The sequence below is a fragment of the Orbicella franksi genome, chromosome 2, assembly GCF_964199315.1.
Source record: "Orbicella franksi chromosome 2, jaOrbFran1.1, whole genome shotgun sequence".
NCBI classification, from domain to species: domain Eukaryota; kingdom Metazoa; phylum Cnidaria; class Anthozoa; order Scleractinia; family Merulinidae; genus Orbicella; species Orbicella franksi.
The window spans coordinates 26340404-26354765 of record NC_138146.1 but is presented as its reverse complement, the minus strand read 5'-3'; the positions used below and the strand labels follow the sequence as shown (position 1 = coordinate 26354765).

Sequence of the window (14362 nt, the reverse complement as noted above, 5' to 3'; positions counted from 1 at the left end):
TCTTGTCAGTCTTGTGATGTAGATTCAGTGAAATCTTAATCGCTTCTCCAGTCTATCCTAAGTTTGTTGACTTTGTTCACAGTTGTGACAGATCGATTATTATTTTAAGCATGTCATTAGCAGCATTACCAGGGTCACATGTAATGAGCAATGTTGGAGGTCTGTTGAAAGTTTGTCCTGTTTGTGGGATGGATTGTTATCCATTTAATTTTTTCCTGCCTACAGTGTATCATCGATAATGAATTTTTGATGCAAGGTATTGTGACATACATACATGTATACATGTATGTGTCATCATCTGTCTTTGCTGCGCCATGGGATGCGTAAGGCGTTAGGACGTATGTGTAGTGCCAAGTTATCAAGAAGTCACTTTGTAAATTTAATTTGTAATCCTTGTATTATTGATTTCTTAATTTTATGATAGATAAATACAAGGATCATCTACAAAGGGCAAGAAGAGACAGAAGTCGAAAATCTTCCCCTTCAAACATATCAAACGTTTTGACAAGCATTGACCAATCAGAGCCAAGCTCTTATGACCAATCAAAACCTGTCACTCATGACCGGACATGGCCTAGGACACGTGATCAGTCAAGGCCCGATAGCTCAGCTTCACTCCAAAATGGGACGTCTTGGAACGATCTCCCGCTCTCAAGCTCAAGCCAAGATGTTGCCCCCAAGGCTGGGTATTTTGAAGGCCCCGCAAAAGGCCACGATCTTGATGTACATGTAAAATCAAGACCTGATTTGGTGCCTGCATCCAGTGAGTACTGTAATTTTTGAATGTCCAATCAATGTTACAGTACACTCAAGTTTGCATTGTGTGTGCAGCTGAAACTTATATTACACTTGTAACTTAAGCAGTTGTGAAATTAAAGCCTGACAAAAAAAAGCTAAAAAAAACCCAACTAACTAAATATGTTATTGTTATGATCAATCATGTATTCATATCTTTCTGCGCAGTTCAAATATATGATCTTTCATATATTTACTTGTATCTTTGCCGTATGTTTACCATCTACAGGACCCGTATATTACAAACTCACAACATGACCAGCTCCCAGTTGGCTTGATAGCTCAGCTGGTAGAGTACTGCACCAGTATTGCAGAGGTCATGGGTTTTAATCCCATTCAATCCTGGACTTTTTTTAGGCTTTAATTTCACAACTGCTTAAGTTGTGTATATAACTGTGATTATCAATCATGTCTTATGGAACAGGTTTTTTAAATCAATCTCCAGGGAATTCAATGTTGCGTCGTTATGACAGTGATGCATCAATCACAGACACTTCTTCCATGGTGTCGGGTCCACAGTCGTCCATGTTGTCTGATGGCCGTTCATCTATGATGTCAATTATGCAAGGAAGCTATGCACCAGAGTCATACATGACAGACGGCTATGAAAGTGAGCCTTACCTTACCAGTATTGGCAGTTCAGCTTCAAGAGCAGCATTCAGAGCTGGAAAAGATCTCCGTATATCAAAGTAAGATGTAAACTGAAGTTCTGCTACTGGCACTAATTTGTCGAGCCTTTGTGGCATGCTTGTAGGCTGGAAAATAAAGTTCGGGTTTTGTCCACAGTTGAGAAATAAATAAATAAAATCACTTTATTTAAGTGTCGAAGTGTTTAGCGCTACTGTACTAATTGTGAACACTGAAATAAGCAAACAAATATTGTAAATTTCACAACTGTGGATCTCCACCGGACTCCTAATCTGGACAGTTTTCTTTGCCTCCTCCTGGACAAGTTCAACTTGCACTTTGTGCCTGGCACAAAAATATCCCTACTTTCCACTCCCTTCCAAAGAATGTTTGTTATTTTATCGCCACTTACATCTGTCTGTAATTGAATTCCAGTTTACATGTGCCTTCATACATGTACTTAGCTTTAAAAATTTCAAATGACCTCCTTCGGGATGGGTATCAATAATTTCTTGAGTTACTACTAATTGTTTTTATATTATTTGCTGTCCAGTGATCGTCAGTATTCTTCAGCAGTAGACTTAAGAAAACAAGTGCTGAACCAAGGGAGTTTTCCAGGGACTGATGAAGTGGATCATGCACGTCATATGCCACAGCGTTTTCTCTCTGTACCAGACATACACATTAGTAATGGTGCTCCGAAAGATATCAAAGGCAGGGCTGGATCAAAAACTAAACTAGGAGTGAGTAGATGAGCTTGTATAGAGTGCTAATGTGTATACTAAACTCTAACAATATTTTAGCGTTATGTAGCAAGAATGCCTTCTTTATTCCAGCTTTTGAAATTATGGATTTTAGAAACATGAAAAATCTTTTGAAATCATGGAAGATGACACTTCAAAGGACAATTCTTGGCAAGAAAAAGACAGTAAAGTATGAATGTCTTTGGTTTCATCTTCAATTTAAGTTATCAATTATTGCCAGAGAGACAGTCTGTTTGTGACAGCTGCAATGGTAAATTGCTCTTCCAAGGGTAATTTTTAACAAGGGTGCCAAAGCATGTTTTGTTGTTAAAAAGTGCAAATGCTAACCAGGTTGTTTTTTTTTTTCATTTGTAACTGCAGTATTTCTTTGGTCCTGAGTTTGTCCTGGTTGAAAAAGACCCAAACCTGTCAGTTGTGAGCATTTCACCGGTAAGTTTGAGGTTTAGCCTCAAAGTAACAAGACCTGAAGACCTGGCAGTGAATAAAAACTATGTAAATCAGTGAGAAAGAGTCTGTGTGCCATGTGAAAAGGGATATCGGAATTAGTAGTTCTGAGAAATACTTTGTGACAGTTTAGATGAAAAAAATTGATTGATTGATTGATCGATTGATTGATCGATTGATTGGTTGACTGATTGATTGAAAAGTCACTAAGGTAAAAAATCTTCAGGAAGCAGCAACATTTTACATGTGTCTTTTATGAACAGTGCACTGCTGTCAAATTCTAAAAAGTTCCCGCTTTTTTACAGGCCATTTGTTCAGCTTTTATTCATCTGGTTTAATTCCAAACTTGAAACTATCTTGTGTCTAGGGTAGAAATGACTCATGAATAACTAAAATGTCCTTTATTTTTCACGCATGTTTGCCATTTCATTACCTGCTTTATTTATTTGTACATCTTACTTACAATCATTTATAATACTATTGCATGGTTTAATCAGAGGAAAGCTGGTTCTTTACCTCATGGCAGAAGATTGGTGACTGTCGTAGTGCTGAACAGACAAAAACTGCAGATGATGATTGAGGTACATCTATAGTGTAACTTCAGTGACATTTGTTTTCTTTTCAAACTAAATCCTGTCCTGAATGAGATTTTGTTGTGTGGATTTTCAGGCTACCGCTACCACTCAAGCTTTGTTTGATCAAGTCATCAAGTATCTGGGATTAACAGAGAAGTTTTTCTTTGGTCTTACTCAGCTACAAGGTAGGAATACATTTCAGAATAGTTATAGAAAAACGCAGTATAAACAGCAAAACTGTAGGGTTTTGGCTGATTATTGGATGAAAAATCAACAGCAGCAATACATAGGCCAGGGCGCAAAACTTTTAGAGCTCACTGGCATGAAAATGGATTTTTAGGATCATCACAAAATTAAATTATTTGTGCAGGAAAATGAAAGTAATGAGTTCACCAGTTATTACCATGGGCTGTTACACGTACTGTGGTAGAAATCAGTCAGAAGTTTTCCAAGAATGCAGTTGATTTTCATTGCTCGTGTTTTCTGATCAATTATTGCAGATGGGGAACATGTGTTTTTAGATTTGGATGTGAAACTAGCAAAATATGCCCCTCCAAAGTGGAAAGATGAGGTAATTTAGTTAATTTTAAATTATTAAATAAATGTAATAAAGGTTCATTTATTTGAAATAAATCAAAGTTCAATTCACATGTAGCATGGATCATTATCATTCATGAACTTACTCCCATCATCATTTTTTTCTTTGATCAATATTCATATTGTTTATTCATAGGGGAAAGAACCTACAGAAAAGTTTATTCTGTACTTTAGGGTCAAGTTTTATGTGGAAAACATTGCTCTTATAAGGTAAATTAAAATATTTGTTTTTTATACTGTGCAAAGTCATTTATAAAAGTAAAACACTAGTGACTTTTTTTTACATCTTGTTACTTATCGTGTTACTTATATGTGTTGTCAGTGTAAGATGTAGTAACATGTGCACCCAATGTGAGCCAACTCTTTGCACGCATTATGTGCCTATGATTCTAGACACACCTCTTGGTCCTTCAACTAATGTGTTACTAACAATAGATGATGCCTGTTCCAATCTGATCTGGTGATTACATAGCTGAGTTGGTACATAAAATACATGTAGCAATAGGCAAACCACTTTTCAAACATCTTTAGAGCACCTACCGATATACAGGACAGTGTAATTTCGTTATTTTCCACTTCTAGGGTTGCCATTGTATACCTTTGTGCTGTGTTGATTTAGTGTATCAGACATCCCACTAACCTTGTAGGGCACCAGTTCCCAAGCAACTAGTGTGTTTCTTAACTTCCATGCATGGAAATTGTGTGAAATGATTTACTAAATATGGTATCTGATGGCCTCTCCTTCCCGCAACAGTTATCAAAAGACCATTCACCAGTTTTACCTTCAGCTGCGGGACGACGTATTGAGTGGGCAGCTCTATTGTCATGAGGAAGCATCCTTTAATCTTGGAGGACTTGCACTTCAGGCAGAAACAGGAGACTACAATGATACACTTGGTGATGAGTACTTCCTTCCAGAACATTACATTCCAAGCAGGGTATGTACATGTACACATGTTAAGACTGTTTATCTTGATCATAACTACATTCAGGGGACTTCATACATGAAAGGTGTAATCAAGATTACTTCCAGGTTTTATGATCTTTGCTGTACTTGAATGCACAGGAGGGCTCTCAGTACTTTATTTCACCATTTAGTTAGCTTTGTGTACAATACAGCACAGTACATAAAGCAGAGATTTTTAGCTCCAGATTTCTATCAGTTACGTTATATTTATATATTAAATCTACTAGTAGTGCAGAACTGTATCTGAATCCTCTTGACAGACACTTTGTAACCTTTGTTTGGCAATTGCATACAGCTAGGGTACTCAATCTTGATTGTCTACAACAGAATAGATAGTGAGTAGCATAGCCAATAAGAGAACAACATTTGTGATACCTTGTAGAATGCCAGTCAGGCTTCCAGCCAGGTGGTTGTCCAGGCATTCTGTGGATGGTCACTTTCTAAAGAAAATTGTTTTAGTTTTCATATGTTACATTATAAATTGCTCATTTGAGCAGGCTGTATGGCGCATTTTGGACGGCTACTTTTCAAATTCTGGCTAAAAGCCTGATGGCAGTAGATTTACACCAACACTGTATGGTGATTTTTCTTAATTTCATTCAGATAATAGACAAGTTTTCAGTTGATCATGCTATGCAAGAGCTGCCACGTGTCCACAAAACTTTCCGTGGTCTGTCAGATGAAGAGGCAGAGCTGGAATTTATAAAAGAGGCTCAGAAACTTCAAGAATATGGAATCCACTTTTACAAAGTACAGAGACGTATGTCACACAAAGGAGGAACAAAGGTGAATACCTCTTTAATAAGTACTAATCTATGAAAACTATTATTAATTTAGAATATATAATGTCCATGTACAGTGTTAATAAATACATGTATTATTGTAACACATGCCTATCACAGACTGTTTTTATTTTCACATATAGCCTAAGAAGAGTGATAAGGAGACAGTTTGGCTTGGAATATGCGTCCGTGGAGTTACAGTCTATGAGGTATTCACATTTACGTTACAGTATACCTAGATATAAATGTTTTTGTTTTTTTCTATTTACAAGCACCACTATCTTTCTTCCTCGTGCCTTGTTGATTACAACTTGTGCATAACAGTGAATTGCTTGTGTCAAAATCCATAATAATTCATCAGATTAAAACATACATTAGAAAATCAAAAAGTAATAGACATAGATTTAGCCAAGCCTAAAAGCTGAGCTCCTGATTGCAATAAGTTAACCTGGCTTGAGCCCGTGATTTAATCAAGACCCAGTACCTGGGTAGTGGTCAACTTAAAAAAAAAACACAGGACCTTGATGAGTTCTAAACCTGACCCTGCGATATGGTCGTGTGATACTGGTGAGAGAATACCTTGATTTGAAAGGTGTCAATTGATCATAACATTGATGTCCAATATCAAAGATGTACGCTGTGAACCAAGGCTGCACGACTCATTTGACCTACTAGCTGGACTATGGCCACCATGTTGTGCATTGTCATAGCCGTATGGTAGGGTGCATGCACTTGCGATCAATGCCACAAGCCATATTGACTTTGAAAAAAGAGTTGCATTGTTTCCATTTTCTATGCATGCATGTGATTCTGTTCTTATAGTTATTGTGGTCCGCTTGCAGCCCTTTGGCCTGCCCGAGCTCCGCTATGATATAAATATACATGTATTATATTTCTGGCTATCAGCTCCTGCATAAAAAGGGGTCATAGGATTACACTTTTGAGACTTGGTTGTTAGGTTAGGATTTTTATTGGTGATTGGATTAGGCAGTATAGATCGTTTTCTGTTGTTTAATTTTAATTACTCTAGACCCGTGGACATATGAAATTCCCCACTGATAGACATTCTTGGCCAATGACAAAAAAGCTCTCCTTTAAGGTATGTATCTTGTAAGATTTTTTCATAATATTATTTTAAAAATAACTTTTAAAATTAATTATTGTTGATGTTAGGTAGGGTATTACTTTTTCTAGACCTTTACATCATCATTTGCATTGTCCAGGAGACTAATGGAAATATGTTTGTATTTTACTTTCTTTTAATGGGTGAAATTTCAGACAGCAGGCTATATACCTAGTACTGTCTTGATCATCCCAACATTTGCACCCAATTAAACACAAAATATTTACAATGTAATGAATTTTCATCACTTTGTTAGCTACTTTGTTGTTAACTGACAGAAAATGCAGTGGTTGTTTGAAAACTTACAATTTTATTGTGCCAAAGTACCAAATTATTTGAAAAATTCATATTACAGCCAGACAGTGCACCTGAATTATCTGCTACATGTAGGGGGTTTTCACTGTGTTATATCAGCTAACTTGTTGTTATTGCTACTCTCTTCTTATAGAAAAAGAAGTTCTTCATAGAACCAAGAGGAAATCCTGATCCACCAAAGATGACGTTCTACACAAATCATTATAAAAAGTGGGTGATCTTGTTAGTCCTAGAGATTTGTTATTTGGGATTACTGTTTATAAACGTGGAGAATTAAAGTTCAGGAGTTAAACGTTTAGAACAAGATTTGAATTTCTAGAACAAGATTTGAATGTTTAGAACAAGATTCAAATTTAGTGTTTACTTAGTAAATAGTTGGTAGGCTTTTTATTAATTTATTAGATAATAGCTAGTATTCATGTAATTATATTAAGTGTTCTCAATCAGTAGAGGGATGTTTCTAATCGGCTAGCAAAATTTTGATGCAGTAATAATAAAAGCTTCTGTATTGTTGTATTGTATTGTTCATACAGGTGTATTGTAGTGGAAGAGTTCCTATTTAAACTCTACAAACTTGTTGATTTTGTTTAGGTCCAGATATCTTCTTCAAACGAGTCAGGCATTTCACAGGTTTCAGATGAAAATGAAGACCAAAATGACCATCCTGGATCAAGAACTGTCTCAAAGTGCTGTTGGTATGTATGAAAAATACATGTTTTGTGTGTCGATTTCTTGTAGCTGCAGATTCCAGTACTTTGGGTAGGTCTGCCTCTGTAAAGTCTGTATACAAGCTAAGTGGCCCATCAGGCCGGAGCTTATCCCGGTTTCTGTAGCATGAAGCGACTAGGAGTATTTCTACTCCCCGGGGCACTGTTTGGTGAAACGCCCCTGCAAGTGCCAGAAGTTAATGACTGCTTGTCATTGGTCGGGAAAGATGTAGAAGCTGACAAAGACAACAAATACAGGACATGTTATGGGCATGCAATCAGACGTCCCAAGAGACTGTAGAGCATTCAAATTATATGCGAGTGGGTGTGGGTGTGAGTTTTTGTTATGTGTGTGTTTTTCTGTTGCTTGAAGAGTCAGATTACAAGTCTCGATGTAATACTACTGGATTAAATTGCTATGTCTAATTCTGCCTAGTGTTCGTCGTTTTACTGGGCCCATACCCAGAAAAATATATGTATGAAAACTGCATGTTTTGTGTGTTGATTTCTTGTAGCTGCAGATTCTAGTACTTTGGGTAGGTCTGCCTCTGTAAAGTCTGTATATGAGCTAAGTGGCCCATCAGGCTGGAGCTTATCCGGGTTTCTGTATCGTGAAGCAACTAGGAGTATTTCTACTCCCCCCTTTTTTGGGATGCTACTCCATCGCAGGGTTACCCCCAGCATTAAATTCGCTGGTACACCTGGGTGGAGACCTGGGTGGAGAGGGGCACTGTGAGAGTAAAGTATCTTACCCAAGAACACAACACAATGTCCCTGGCCAGAGCTCCAACCCAGACCGCTCTATCCGGAGACAAGTGCACTAGCCATGAGGCCGCTACGCCTCCCACTCCAGTACTCGGGGAACAAGGACATACACTCATACACTCAAGTACATTAAAAATGACTTCAAGAAAATATGAAAACATGCTTTCAAGGTGTTTTTATTTTGTAGAACAGTACTTTATTCAGAAGTGCAGGTGATAAAAGGCCAATCTCTTGTTGTGTAATTTGCACATTGCTAAAAATTTCCTATGGTACTGCTCATTGCTTATTTTTAATTTGTAATTAATTTTCCTAAGTGGAAATTTGTATCACTTTCCATAGGTAGAAGCCTGGGTTAATAATCTGAACTTTAGATTTCTTGTTCCATTGAGTTTGCATTTTTCTTACTTAGATGAACCCCAACACAGGGTGCAAAATGGCTCAGTGGAACAAGCTTATAGACAGTCACCATACATTAGAGATCGAGAGCCTTCCAAAGAACAGCCATCATCGTTCGCTGAAAAGGGTCTTCCACGACAGAGAAGTGTGGAAAGTGACCAGTTACCAAATGACGTTTTACGACGCCCGTCTAGAGATTATGAAACTGAAAGCAGGAGGCGGTATTCAGCAAGTGACGAGTCAGAAGATAGCATGGTGTACCATATGCAGAAAGACTTCACACCGGAGGGACTGTCTGAATCATCACCGAGGCAGCTGTCGCAAGACATGGATGATGAGAGAGATGTTGATATGCCTTACGTTATTGGTCAGTTTAACTTGGAAAACAAGCTTTACCGTAAACCATTCTTTCTTAACAGGGCTTCCACATTTTGTGCAGAGAATCATGGCAGTTTGCTTAAGTTGCCCAAAAAGTCAAATCTTAAAAGGGCCATTTCATATTCACCTAAAAGCAGTTTAAAAAGTCGTTCATCTAACAATCCACGTTCTGTTATTTATGAAGAAATAGCACTGTAATAATTAATTTTCATTGTCTTTTATTCAGACCAGTTCATAATTTTGCCATGTAGGACATTCAGGCACACTTTCATGCATGCTGTGCTGAGGCTGCCAGTCACCAATCATAATGAATCAAAGTTGACTGATACCTTTTATTAGTGAAGAGTACAGAATGCACCTTTAACTCATAACTACGTACTGTTGAATGCATACTTTCTAAGTTGAGAGAGCTATTGTGACTGTGCATGTTTAAGGACTCTCTAAGTATTGTGTTAGCTTCAGAAATACCTCAGAGGGAAATCTATTTATTACATTGAAAAGCTCTTTGTCATTCCTTTCTTTTTTGTTAGTCCGTTCATTTGGTCTTTTTCAACTTTCTTTCTAACCTCACTCACTAAAGATCTCATTGTGGATTGCTAGCTGCAGTACTGTGATCTTTTCTCTTCTTTTAACTCGCATTGGATCAAAGTGTATACAGAGTTCACAGTTTGCATGAATTTGTGGTGGACCTCACAAGTAACAGCTGATAATGCTCTCTTAAGCATTCATGCTCTTGTCCTCTCTCAAGCAGAACACAAACTTAAGAAAAAACTTGCATACATGTATCTTTGTAGAGGCTGCTTCTTTAATAACTGTGAGCTGTGTTTGAGTTATTTTCTCTTGATACTTTCTTGTACTATGTCTCTCTGTCTTTCTGTCTTTCTGTCTTTCTGTGGCATCAGTGGTATTAGTATCTGCATGGACAAATTTTCTAGTCAAGTTCTCATTATAAATTTACCTTGTGTATGGTGCATGGGCGATTTCTGCCTTGTAAAAATTAAACTCCCGGTTTCATTGTAGAAACCAATAATTTTGGCTTTGTATATACTGAGAATCAAGAACAGTAAATGAAAACTACAATAGTCTTTTGCTGCCCTTGGTGTGTGTTTTGTGATTTGCCAGTGCTTTACTGTCTTTCACCACATTAAACATATGCTGTGATCTCTTGTCTGTATTCTTTATAAACACTTCTTTTCTTTGTCTTGCTCCTGGAATGTTTTTCATATATATTTGCGGGAAGAGAACATGGTTATGTCAGGTTGTGAGTTTACCACAATAATTACACCATTTTCAATGATATACTGCAGAAATGAACAGTTGTCATTTTGAGAGCAGTGACATCCCTTTCGACCTATTTCTATTGTCTTTCTTCCATTGTCCCCATGCCTTGTTCGTGACCAATGCATGTTGAGTACAGCACCTCTCTGCCCGTTGTGAGATGTAGTATCCATAAATTTGTGAACTACATGTATCATCTAATCCACATCCAGGGAAGAACCTGGCGACAAATACATGAAGCTTGCATTAATGAGCCAAACTTTGCCTTAAATATTCTGTGATTTCGGAAGGGCCCTGCAGAACCCTCTTAGAATGACAGATCATTCCCACATCATGAAATGTACAAACAAGCTACCATGTTGATTTGCTTAGTCATGTTGTAACTAAATCAAAGTGTTCCAGATATTGGAGTTATGTCCTATTCTCATTGTTTTGCTAGAGTGTTTTCCCAAAAAAGTCTATGTTTGGAGTGTGCTAGAAAGCTAAGGGTACATTCCCTTGGGATGATTCAGATCAGGATCAATGATCCAAGATCACTTAGATCACAGTGCATCAAAGGAACCAATGAATTCCACTCTGGACAAGGATTCATCGGTTCTTTTCATGCACCATGATCTGAGTTATCTTCGATCATTGATCTTGATCCAGATCATCGTAAAGGAATGTACTCTAAAATAGTTGTCATGCCCGAATCCAGATGACAAGGTTTATTTTTACCATCTTAAATATATAGCGAATCATTTACCTTTTGTTTGCTATGTCTTGTCTTTATTTCGTATGGACATTTTTGAAGCAAAACAGAATCAAAGCTAGGCAAAGGATTTTGTTCTTTCCTGCATTCTGACTAAATTTGTTTTTGTGAGCTATGATTTTATTTCTTTGCTAATTAATGTGTCTGTCATTTAATTGTCTTCAGATTGAAATGAAGACCTTGGTGGGGGATAAATCATCAACAATAATAGATTGTGGCTTTAATTTCTATTTTTTTGTAAAGACCCAACTGAATAAGTTGGTGCTCCTTTTTTAGACTTGGAGATAAAATTTCTGGCATACTGTGATTGCTTTTTGTTTGGTTGTAAATCGTTGCATGTTTAAGCACATTTAGAATTTTTAGCGTTTGTGCCTTTTCAGCACAATTCCTCAACTAAGTCTACTTGGCACATATTTAACTAGTAATAAGATTTTTTCTTAGAATGCAAATCAATTTTCAAATCTGAGACAAAGCTGTTAATTAATTGTTTTTCTTTTCAAGTTGAATTTTCATGAAATCAAGATCATTAAAACCCATTGACATAAATAGAATCAAATTTTATCATCTTATGACGTTTAGCGAGTATGATAAATGTGACAGTTGAAATAATTACCATCCAGTTGATGCAGTCTCTAAGAAAAGAGAACTGTCTAAATTTTGCTGGTCAAAAATGATTGTGTCCAGGAGAAAAGTTGTACGTTTTAAGCCTGTTCAAGGCAGAAAAACAGGTCTTCAACACAGAGGTACATTTAAATATCATGAAATAGAAATTCAAATTCAATATCATTTTGATTCTTATCAGAATAGTCGCTTTAGATTTTGTATAGTTCATTTCGCTAGACAGCACTGTAATCTTTTTGTTAATTTCAATTTAGTACAGATCATTTTTTTTTTTATTTAGAGGTGGATCAAGGAGCCTTAATCCCCCCAAAACCTTTATATTTAAATAAAAATACATGTGCTTCTAAGTTGTGGAGGAAAATTTCAATATGTTTTTGTTTTGTGGAGTGTTCGTATTGTATTGAGAACTTTTGTCACTGATTCATTTGCAAGCCAAGGTGTCATGCTGTGTAACTATATAATAAAGACAAGGTGAATCATTTAGCGGTTGTGAATTCCTTCTTTTTTATACTTGGTTTATGAATTACAAATAAAAACTAGACTGAGGTGTTTATGCTACATAGAAACTGCAATTTTTCAACTTGAGATTACTAGGAAAACTGTAACATTTTTATCATTTTGTCATGGATTACTGTGCCATTTTTGTGATATTGTTTTTCTTTTGGTTTACTCTGTAATTTGCTCAGTTTTGTTTCATATTGCTTTTTATAGTTTAAAATGCTGTTGGATTTTATTGATAAGGGCTGAAATTCTCGTAAGCTTTTGTAGTGTTCTCTTTGGATCCATTAGTGATATCTTGTGATTTGATCAGATGTTTTAATTAAAAATTCAATCAGAAAACACCTGCTATTTCTCAAGCTGGGAGAAGTCCATTTTCTGAGTCCTAAAACTGTCCCATTTGTAATCATGAATCGTGCTTAAGTATTTTGTAACTAGAGTTTGTATTGCTGGCCTTCGTGTGTTGATTAAGTTTTATTTTCTTCCTCAAATTCTAGATTCCACATTAAACTCCCAAACGCTGCAGCAAGTGAAGAACACAGATTTGATTGTTGAATCTCAAGGCAAGGGTAAGTGATATTCATGAAATTTGCATCTGTTTACAGAACTCTTCTACGTGTCATATCCACTTTATCTTGTTCTTCAGTAGTCCTGTAAATTTTCATTGGTGTTCTGTACATTGCATGAGATTGTACCAACATTTCTGTTTCAGGTAATGTGCATTTTATTGTTTTGATCCTTTGAAAACGACTATAATTTAAGTCTGCAGATGGCACAAAATTTCAAAAATTTCAGTCAAGGCCATAACATTTTGACAGAAAATGTGTTGAATCATAAGGGGTGCATTAAGAAATTTCTTGGAGGCTAAGATACTGTGTACAGAGCCTCTGTGAGATTTATGACAAAACACAGAATAAATTGGCAAAGATTTGGGCTTTTTCAGTCAGTCAGACTTTGAATTTCTTGTCTCCATTCTCTAGTTTTTTAAAGTTTCAAATAATAATAGAAGTATCTTTCTGGTGGGTTACCAATGAGCTTTGCAACTGTTTAATATCATTCACAATCATGTGGATTTTTTATTGTGTTGTATTTCTTCATTGTTTCTCCACAGTGGGAAATAAGTGCAACTAGCCATAATACTGATATTTTTTGTGTCTGCAATAGTTTCATCTGAGTGTTGTTAAAATGAAATGCCAAAATAAAAAGGAATGGTACTTTTTAATCCCTATAACACTTTACAACCCATTTGACATGCTGCTGTATTGTACATGTAGTTATTATGTGACAGTGAAAACTTTGTTGTATGGGGCAGTGCTTCAATTTCAAATTATATCACTTTTGATTCTTTCTAAGGAGATAAGACACTGAAATTCTGTCATGTTATTGTTTTGCTTTTAACATCTTTTCAGAACTTTAATTTATTGCTGGTTTGAAACTGCATCAAACTTGAATGACTCAAACCTACTTCAAAGAATTAGCATACCATAATTTATCTGTAGATCATATATTGTGATCATCAGGGTAAGGGTAGTTCTGAGAAGAACTGTTGTTGGTGACTAACTCTTTCAACAACCTGGGTAAAAGTCATCTTCAGAGTCAAGTCAATAGTGTTTGTCAGTCAATGATGTCTTGGTCTGGTCTGTTGTCAATGTAAGGTATAGTCACCGTTGCAGCAGCTGTCAGTTTCTGTGTTCCTATCTTCAGTTTCAGTAGGTCGGTGGGTGTTTTGTCAGAATCATAGTTCTTGTGAAAAAGACTTTTAAAGTGCCTGTTTTTGTCAGATAAGCTGTCCGATGGGTCAGAAGCTAGTTGCGCTCCCGCTTGTCAAAGTCTTGATAGTCATGGCTTTGTGTGATACAATTATAATTATAATTATTTATCTAATGCTATTGCCAGTACTTTATTTCCAGATTTATTTATCTACAGCTGAACTAGTTTTTCAGAAATTTGGACTTGAATCGGGCCAAAATGTTTTCAGA

At 36.4% G+C, this 14362-nt stretch overlaps 1 protein-coding gene across 2 annotated transcripts in view; it reads left to right on the top strand.

Annotated features, from left to right (window-relative positions):
• LOC145478938 (tyrosine-protein phosphatase non-receptor type 13-like) overlaps nt 1-14362 on the top strand; it is a 49438-nt gene that overhangs the window by 8386 nt on the left and 26690 nt on the right. Inside the window, exons 11-26 of one of the 2 annotated variants that reach the window (XM_081457138.1) lie at nt 425-763; nt 1241-1484; nt 1976-2165; nt 2547-2615; nt 3128-3211; nt 3300-3390; nt 3706-3776; nt 3939-4012; nt 4557-4740; nt 5373-5555; nt 5695-5760; nt 6582-6650; nt 7123-7199; nt 7581-7684; nt 8871-9224; nt 12881-12952. In XM_081457138.1, coding sequence (XP_081313264.1) covers nt 425-763; nt 1241-1484; nt 1976-2165; nt 2547-2615; nt 3128-3211; nt 3300-3390; nt 3706-3776; nt 3939-4012; nt 4557-4740; nt 5373-5555; nt 5695-5760; nt 6582-6650; nt 7123-7199; nt 7581-7684; nt 8871-9224; nt 12881-12952 — 2271 coding nt within the window. Of the gene's footprint in view, nt 1-424; nt 764-1219; nt 1485-1975; nt 2166-2546; nt 2616-3127; nt 3212-3299; nt 3391-3705; nt 3777-3938; nt 4013-4556; nt 4741-5372; nt 5556-5694; nt 5761-6581; nt 6651-7122; nt 7200-7580; nt 7685-8870; nt 9225-12880; nt 12953-14362 lie in introns of both variants that reach the window. The other variant, XM_081457137.1, reaches the window with a different exon arrangement.